The following is a 9,840-nucleotide window of genomic DNA, read 5'->3' as shown; positions in this document are numbered from 1 at the left end:
GGGTGCCACAGAACTGCATTGGTGTGTGTGTGTGTGTGTGATGGGGCCTGAACTCTGGGTCTGGCCTGGGTGCTGTCCCTGAGCTATTCAGCTCAAGGTGATCGCTCTAACACTTAAGCCTCAGCACCACTTCCAGTTTTCTGAGTGGTTTATTGGAGATACAAGTCTCATAGACTTTCCTGTCTGGGCTGCCCTTGAACTGCGATCCTCAGATCTTAGCCTCCTGAGTATCTAGGATTACAGGCGTGAGCCACTGGCACCCAGCATTAATAAGATTTCAATACTGCAGTACCAGGTTGTGGATAAATTATCTATAGAACCCTCTGTCAATGTCAACTTTCTCTATGTATCTATAAATATAGGTCTGCATAGTCTTTTCTAAGGTTTTTAAAGGGTACTTTTTCCTCTTTCATTCTGGTATCATTTCAAATTTATTTCTAGTGAGTATAACAAAGTAATGTTGTATTACTGAATTTTCTCAATTTATTCCACACTTATAAACTTAATTTTGTGAACCTGCTGTTTCTTTTGAGATTACCTGGGAATACTGAAAGGGGTGACACTGATCAAGATGCTTTGTATTCAAAATCTGCTTTGTTCAATGACTCCTTTAAACAACTACTTAAACGAACATATTTTAAAAAATAAAGTAAAAATAAGTAAAAAGGAAAGAACACATTTTGATTTTATTATTCTACTGTTTTTCCTGTCATTGTTTTCTGCTCTTACCCTTGAATCCATTCCTTCTGCTTCTGCTTTGTTTGCTGTCTAACATCTTAAATTTTAGATGTTATTTATTACCATTCCTTTATTTCCCTTTATGTTTTGCTTAGGTATTACAGGAAAACCCCCAAGTCAAGTGCAAGCAGTTATTGACAATATTGTATTATTGTCATTGCTCAGGAATGATACACAACTCTTAAGACAATTGGAATTTCCAGGAATGCTATGAGTCAATTATCTGTCAGACTGTGAATTATTACTCTGCAAATATTTGCAAATTGCATTCCAAGTGAATGTCTCGGGAACACAGGGAATTTTCAGGGTGGATTTTTATTTTTCATGTCAAAACTTCAGGTTTAGAAAGTTTATGCAGTAAATATCTTATCCTCGCTCTTTCTTCAATCCAATAAATATACTCTTGGTGGACAAATGATTCAGTATTAAAATCCAATCACAAACGTGTTTTAACTTCAGAATTACCCACAAGACAACACCAATGCCTACAGATTTGCAGTAGTTACCAGGACCAAGGCGGGTGATAGGGTACAACAATGACTCAGGACAGTTTCATTGAGGACAATTACCACCTTACACCAGAGTATCAGTGACAAGAAATCTATTCAGAGTTGAATCCTCTGAATCAGAGAGAGCAGAATCTTTTACATTCTGTGGCAGAATGGAGAGGGGCTGAGTCTGCTGCACACAGTATAAACATGCTTCTTTGCAGGGGAAGAGAAAGCAGAACTCAAGTGTTTCAATGTCAGGAAGCTTGTTGGGAGCCCAACAAAAAGCATCCATTTACAATTAGCAGCTGAATGACACAGGTTCAGAGAGGCTGAGGCAATAGCTTGGCAAAGTCCACATCAAATAAGTGACTAGCCATACAACAGACAAGGACCTCATATCAAAAATATACCAAGAGCTCAAAAAATGAACCATACCATAACAAATCCTCAAAGAAACAACCACCCCATTAATAAGTGGGATAAAGAATTAAAAAGAGACTTCTCTGGAGAGGAAATAAGAATAGCCAATAGACACATAAAGAAATGTTGAACATCCCTGGCCATGAAAGAAATGTAAATCAAAACTACATTGAGATTCAACCTCACCTCAGATAATAGATGTTAGCAGGCATGTGGCCTAAAGGAGATGCTACTACACAGTTGGTCGGAGTATAAACTTGTTCAGGCACTCTGGAAAGCAGTATGGAAGTTCCTCGAGACTTAACATAGGGCTCACCTATGATCCAGCAATCCCACTTGTGGGCATTTACCCAAATGATCACAAAGAAGGTTACACTAAAGCTACCAGCACAACCATGTTCACTTCACTGCAGTATTATTTACCATAGTTAGATAGGGAACCAACCCAGACAGCCCTCAGTAGATCAATGGACCAAGAAAATGTGACACACACACACACACAATTTCATGCTTCTATCTGAAAGAATAACATTGCCCCATTTGTAAGGAAATGGAAAGACTTGGGAAAAAATCATATTAAGTGAAGTAAACCAGGCCCAAAGAAACATAGGCTTCATAGTTTCCCTCATTTGTAATAACTAGTGTATTGTCTAGGATAGTCCTGAGGATCACAATAGCTCAGGGTACGTACATATGGCCATATAAAATGATACTAATTGAAATGAACTCCAAGATATGGAAACGAGAGTTTTGTTGGGGCTGGGAAGGTGGCTCAGTGGTAGAGTGCTTGCCTTGCATGCATGAGGCCCTAGGTTCGATTCCTCAGCACCACATTAGCAAAAAGAAAAAAGCTGGAAGTGGCACTGTGGCTCAAGTGGTAGAGTGCTAGCCTTGAGCTGAAGAGCTGAGGGACAGCGCCCAGGCCCAGAGTTCTGGCCCCACGAGCGGACCTCCCCCTCCCCCCAAAAAAAGAGTTTTTTTGTTTTTTTAATGTACTGTGTGAAGTTATTTTTTTTCTTTAGTTTTTTTTTTCCCCTTTGGCTTACCCTCTATTGTCACTGTTTTTGATTTTGGTGCACTCTGTCTTGTATATACGTTTATCTGATTTGGGGATGGGAAGAGGAATAACTAAATGGTGAGACAAAGAATAAAGGGTGAACCAATGCAACAGCAATACTCACAAGAAATGGATTTTACAACTGGGGAGGTAGGGGAGCCAGGGGAAAAGAAAGTGGGAGAAAATAAGGGGGGGTAACATTGTTTGACAAGAAATGTATTCATTACCTTTACAATAGAATAAAATACAATTCCGAAAAGAAGTGACTACGCTTGGGTCCAAGTCGGCTTGCCTCCAAACTTGGACTTGGCCTTTCACTAGGACAGTAGCTTCATGACTTAAAAGGACACAATAGTGATAAGAAAGAGCTTCACTTTCAACTGGATAAACAGATGAAGTTCAGTTCTTCAGGATTAAAAAAGGAGAATAAACTAGGAAGAGGCCAAAAAAACCCCATGCCACAGGCCATCTCTCCATGTGTAATTTCACACAAAGACACTTAAGATAGAATGACACCTGCAGTATAATCTCAAGTTGGCAAGGCCCTGCCTGCGTCTTGGCATTCCTAGGAAACCCATTTCATTTTCAGATAAGAAGTATTTTAATGATCATATAATTGATGGACATAAATGGCTTCAAAATATTTGAATATTCTTAGAAACCCACTAAACATAATTTAGGTTTCCTTCATTAAGACTGTTAATCAACTAATTTCTTGAATAGCAAGAGGCAGTATAACTCAATTTATACTGCTGCAATTCAGTAGGGTAGTGAAGTGCAAATTTCTGAATTATCTATCAAATCCTGGCAACCTTCCTATCTAACTTTAGGTTTAAGAGTGAGTGTGTGTGTGTGTGTGTGTGTGTGTGTGTTGGTAATGAAGCTTGAACTCAGGGCCTGGGTTCTATCTACTTCTGACTTTCTAGTAGTTAACTGGAGATAAGAGTCTCATGACCTTTCCCTTCCTGGGCTGGCTTCAAATCTGAATCCTCAGATCTCAGCCTCCTGAGTAGCTGGTATTACGGGTGTGAGCCCTCAGTCTCTGGCTTCCTGTCTAACTTGAATGTGCACTGTTTCTCAGAATTCAGTGACTGCTCAGGGGAAAGTTCCTAGCTATGGTAGGGCAACATGTCTCCTTGAACTTTTCTTACATACATTTCCTATTTGACTGAGTCAACCATTTTTACTAGTGGCCATTTAGAGGTGGAAGAAGAAATGGGAAAGACAAGTCTGATACCTAGTTAACACCCAAATACAGGAAATACAAATACAGATAAACTCTTTAATTTTGAGGTACATTCTTTGTGCTAGCAATCCCCAAATGGAAATTTAGCTTACAAATATAATCATATACATATAATGAATATAGGTATTTATAGAAGTGAAAAAAAACAACAACTGGAAACAAACACATAAGAAATCTGCTGAAATAAACTATAGTAAATCACATCTTTCACCCTTACTAGCTAGTGAAAGTTTCAAGTGTTCTGGCTTTTGCATCTGTAAATATTCAGGCATGTTCACCTCAAGGGTTGCTGTGGGGACTGTATTAGTCAGTGTGCTTACGAGCATTTACATCAAGCCATCAGTGGTGTTATTATCATAATACCAGGTAACAGATACGTCAGTTTAAGTAAAGGAAGTGGTTAGCGCAAACATTAGTATGTACCATGCATACGAAGTCTTAGAATCTTAAAAAGTAAATTAATTTTGAAAGGAAAAGTGACAAATGTGTATTTCTCCCACGTTTGTACCAGCAGGAAAATATCTGGAAGAAGGACAAAGTCTGTATAGTGGAGAATGAACTGGTTTCTCCAAGGAAAGGCTCAGGACTGAGACTCCAGAGGGGCCTTTCCAAACATTTGGAGATCCTTCACAGGGGTAATAGGATATAGAATCTAAGAAGTTGTGGCCGTTGGTGTTTTTATACTTTATTGTTAACAGAAATTAACTGATTTTAATCAGCTAGAAGCAGAGAACCTACATTCAACTTGGGGCTTTCATGACAATTTTTGTATGACAATAAAGCCATTATATATTAACACACACTCTTTTCTCATCAGCACTCCAAATCCAAGTATGGGATTTTAGAGGCAGCCACAGAAGCCTGGCTGTGTGTGCCACTGACCTGGACACATATTCCGGCAGGACAGACTGTGCACCCTTGCTTACCTGGGGCCTCAGGCCAAGACAAACAGTGTGTGCCAGCAACATCACGTTAGAGGAGACTATTTATCACTTGGTGTCTCCATTTCTGAAGACACAGATGCTACCGTCACCTACAGAAGCAGTGGGCCAGTAAACAAGACAGCCCAAATAACAAGTCTGGACCTCAAGGTTTGGGTGAACGGCTGACAGCACTGTCCACAGTGTGATGTCAGTGCTACTGCAAAACTCAAGAAAAGGCCTCGGAAGCTTGGACTTGGTGTCTCCTAGATGCTTCCCTATGCAACTCTTTCCTACGTTCATGTTCATTTATCTTCTCACATGGGAGTAAAGCCCTTCAAACACAGTGGTGAACCTGAGGGTAGCATGTATGCACACTCTCAAACTCACTGTGGGTCAGAAGTAAAGGTAGTGTGGGACCTAGACCATTGTCTGCAAAACATAACAAGACCCAGGCAAAAGCAAGCCCATCTATAGCAGAGGAGAGAAGTTTTCAAACCTCTAACTTTACTCAGGAAGCCTTACCATCTTGCTTTTCACAAGTTCTTCAATGGCACTGACGAGCTCAGCTGCACTTGGTGTTTCGGAGCTGGTGGGACGGACCAATAATCGAGAAGAGGCCTATGGGAGAAGTTCGGAAGAGGGACGAGGAGAAGCCACAGGTTAGTAATTGGAGAGACAGCAAGTTCCCTTGTAAGCTCCAACTCTTTTAAAAAAGGAATTCCAGACAAAAAAGACCAGTTTGTCTTCGTTTGCATTTATTTAGTCATTCCTTTAAATTTACAATAATCTGACATGAAATATTAAATAGAACCTATTTAGGATACATGTGGAAAGCAGACAAGGTCTGTTTTTAATCTGCAGTCATGTAGCATTGTAATGTTTTTCAGAGAGGTGACTGGGTCAGGATGCCCTATCTGTAATATTGCCATTGAAACTGCTGGCTAGGAATCAGAATCTGGTCAACAGAAGAGAGACTTAAGTCTAATGGGCGAATCCTCAAATAATCAGGCAATAAAACAAGCTACTAACAATGGCTTTACTGTATTCATGAGAGTAAGAGAAAAAAAAATGGAGAGAAAAGGAAAGGAACCAGGGTGCAGTGACCAGGTAGGGAGGAGAGGGGGACAAGCTCACCATTTCCTGTGCCATCCATTTCCCCAATGCTTAGTGCAGAGTACAGAAGAGCTGACGCCTCACAAGCTATGAGATGCCACTTATGGCTAGAATCAAGGGTGTAACGGGTTGACAGTAAGGAAATCTCAGGGAGGGGCTACTGATTGCCAGTTTTCAGTAATTAGCAAACACAGTGGGTTTGCAGATTACTTTCACCGTTGGTTTACTGGGAACTAGAAGAGGGGCATAAGTAATATGAACCTTGCTTCATATTATGGACAGCGGAGATGCATGCGACACATGGCTAGCTGTCCTAGCGATGCATTTCTCATGGTAGACAGATACATATTTATACATTTACAAGGCTTTTACATATGTGGATCAATATATACACTTTACAAAACAAATATTGGTTTGGTCTGATGAAACTTGGACTATGAAGTGAACAAAACAAAGAAAAAAATTCAAATGGAAAGGTAAGGAAACTGAGCCAAAACAGACACAGAACACAAATCAACATAGTGCTACAGTGAAAGTTTACAAAAAGAGAAAACAAAACAAAACAAAAAATTAGTCAACAAGATAATATACTGTTTGGGAATATCACTAGACTTTTTTAAATGAAAAATTCTTATTGATAATATTCACTGATGTAACACAGTAACCAGTTAAGTGATTCAAAAACAGTAGAGAATACAGTGCAATTAACTCTTTAAATGGAGAACACAATTCTTTATTTTGGTGAATAAGCCAACAAGCCTGGTCACTCATTGTCTGGACAATCACCCAGCCTTAATAAATTCCAGTTTTCTGCCTTTAAAAAAGGCATAGTTGAATGTTACAAAATAGCTTAGGAACTGTCAGAAAACCCACATAGCCTTTACCTTCTTCGACAGTTCCATATGTATAGGGTAGTCCCTCAGCGGGCCTACAGTGATGGTTACATAGAATTCCACAGACCCAAACCCAAGCTAAACTCTAGCTCACACTTGGGCCCAGACCTACAGCACCCTCACCTCACAGTGCAGGGCCTGCCTGCTAAAGGGGAAGGAGAAGCACATTCCCATAGATAAGGGGCAGTGGAAATGTCTGCCTTGGTTAAGACTACAGCATTGTGCTGCAGGCTCATGGCTGCCAATCACTGTTCAAGGCAGATCCTAAGGTTACTAACACAGTGAATGATTGCCAGGACTGACAAGGGAGTCAGGGGAGGAAAAGGGGGGAGAAATGGAGAAACAAAATGTTGAAGCACATCTATTTTCTTCAGAAAACTTAAGTTACTGCCAAAACAAAAACCCAGCAATGACTTCAGAGCATGATTTTCAACACCTGACAATTTTGATGGGCACTACAGGGCTAGAATACTAGAGTGGATAAGTGAGTTACATTCATCAGTTTTCCTTTTTGATATTTTATTTTTAGGGTTCTACAATTGAAATAGACAAAATAATTTAAAATTATGTAAGAACTAAGAAAAGAAAAAAAGATTCACATGGCTTGAAGCTTTCAAATGCAGTTTTCTGCACTTTGGTAATTATGCCCATACTCGGGGGTGCTGATCCTATGAACACTTTGTCATATTGGGAAAGTAGCTGGACAGCTACACACCTGCTTTTAAACTGAAAACTATGTGCAAAAGCACTTCACAGAGGGAGCAATGCAGCCTACTATTGGTTTGCATCACATTCAAGAAGGCTGTATGGAGTTCCTTTGTTTGTCCTCTCAAACTAATCAAAGAATTTGGAAACAAAAATTTCTTTATAATTACTGATATGTCACGCAAGCACAGTAAATATTTTTTATTCAACCCCATGGATATAGCCCATGTTGCCTAGTGCTTCATTTAAATGGGCTAGTTATTTACACTTCAGGCGCAAATAGTCGGACTCTTGCCTAGGAAAGCACCAGGCCACCAGGCATTTTGTCCACAGGGTCTTCTAGCCCTGAAAAGTGGGGATGGTGTGAAGCAGCTACTGAAGGGCTCCCACCCCTTGCACAGATGGGTACAAGCTCCCCTTTACCTTGTCGTCCTGTGAGTCCGGCTGCAGGAGGCTGTGCTGCTGGATGGCCATGGGTGGAGGCAGCGGCACTGCGTCAGCCCCTTCCTCCCCTTCTTCTTCCCCGCAGCTCTGCATCCCCGAGGAAGAGGATTTTGAGAGTGTGCCACTGCTGAGGCCCTCGTTCCGGCCCCTCTGAAATCAAATCACCAGTTACTCATTAAACTGCGGGCATTGACTTCCAGTATCAGCTCGCATACCCGGCCAGTAAAAACCTGTGGCTTAAAAACATGTCCAGGAAAGGGAGTCTAAAACACACCTATCAAACTAATGAATTGAAACAAATCTGATCCGGCCTCCTTTTGACTTGACTTTTTTGAGCCTGTGTGGACTTTGAGGAGTCCAAGGTAAAAAGCTTGAAGGCCCTTAATCAAACTTTCCAGTTGTTTTAGGGTTATGAAGGAACTCTTATTTCTTGCAATATAACTTAAAATGCCTAAACAAAAAGCAGGAGGGAAAAACCCCCTCAAAGTCACTAACTTCAGTGACATGGGAATAACCTGGTGTTTCCTGTATGGTCAGTGAAAGCAATTATCAATTGGATACTTTCAACTCAAGACAAGATGTAAGGGGTGGGGTGGGGAAGATGGGAAGGGATGGGAAGGGGAAACAAAGGAGGAGGCAACAATGCTTGATAAGAAATGTACTCATTATCTTGCCCATATAATTGTAGCCCCTCTATACGGTATTTTCACAATAAAAATAAATAAATAAAGAAAGAAAGAAAGAAAGAAAGACAGACAGACATGATATAAGTTTAAATTGTGGAAAAAGAACTGGAGGATGTCAACACTCCACATGTTCTTCAACCAATGTCTTCTGCATGGAGATACCCTGGTGTTTGGTGCTCATATCAGACTGCTCACCGGCTGGACAGAACACAGTGGCTGCTGGCTTTGCCTGGAGACAGAGTGAGGAGGAGAAGGGCTCAACCCTGTGGTACCCACTTCTTCATGGTGCAGGTATGGAGAGCTGACTAGCTTGGAGGAGCTCAGTTTGGTCTGGTTTCTTTTCAGAAGTCATGTGTGTCTACAGAGAAATGTGTCTACAGAGAAATGGTTTCTAATGCATTTTTTTCTCCATCCATTCTTTTTCTTGTTGTTTTATCTTTCTTCTCCTTCCTTCCTTCCTTCCTTCCTTCCTTCCTTCCTTCCTTCCTTCCTTCCTTCCTCTTTCTTTCTCTCTCTCTCTCTTTCTTTTCTTTCGTCGGTTGTGGGGCTTGAACTCAGGGCCTGGGCGCCGTCCCTCAGCTCTTCAGCTCAAGGCGAGTGCTCTACCACTTGAGTTACAGCGCCACTTCCAGTTTCCTAGTGGTTTATTGGAGATAGGAGTCTCACTGTCTTTCCTGCCCAGGCTGGCTTTGAACCTTGATCCTCAGATCTCAGCCTCCTGAGTAGCTAGGATTACAGGTGTGAGCCACCGGCGCTTGGCTCATTTTAATTTTTTTTGTACTAGTCCTGAGGCTTGAACTCAGGGCCTTTGTGCTCAAGGCTAATTCTCTAGCAGTTTGAGCTACAGCACCATTTCCAGCTTTTTAGCAGTTAATTGGAGATAGGAGTCTCACGAACTTTCTTGCCAGGCTAACTCTGAACTAAGACCTGCAAATCTCAGCCTCCTGAGTAGCTTCATTCATTCACTTATTTTTAAGTAAATAGAAACTTGGTACCTGATGTTTTTGCTCACTGGGTAGTGCTCCATCAACTGAGCCACCCCTCCGACTCCCTTGCTATGTTACTTTTTTTTTTTTTTTTGTCAGTCGTGGGGCTTGAACTCTGGGCTTGGGAGCTGTCCCTGT

At 41.1% G+C, this 9,840-nt stretch overlaps 1 protein-coding gene across 1 annotated transcript in view; it reads right to left on the bottom strand.

The window, feature by feature from the left end:
• The window catches only part of Trio (trio Rho guanine nucleotide exchange factor), a 225,379-nt gene that overhangs the window by 41,188 nt on the left and 174,351 nt on the right, over window positions 1–9,840 (bottom strand). Inside the window, exons 35-36 of the mRNA XM_013013843.1 lie at window positions 8,010–8,180; window positions 5,398–5,493 (exon numbers count right to left, since the gene is read on the bottom strand). Of these exons, the coding sequence (XP_012869297.1) occupies window positions 5,398–5,493; window positions 8,010–8,180 (267 nt within the window). The remainder of the gene's footprint in view (window positions 1–5,397; window positions 5,494–8,009; window positions 8,181–9,840) is intronic.

Source organism: Dipodomys ordii, unplaced genomic scaffold (assembly GCF_000151885.1).
Source record: "Dipodomys ordii isolate 6190 unplaced genomic scaffold, Dord_2.0 Scaffold21, whole genome shotgun sequence".
Taxonomy (NCBI): Eukaryota; Metazoa; Chordata; class Mammalia; order Rodentia; family Heteromyidae; genus Dipodomys; species Dipodomys ordii.
This window is presented reverse-complemented; position numbering and strand designations above follow the sequence as displayed.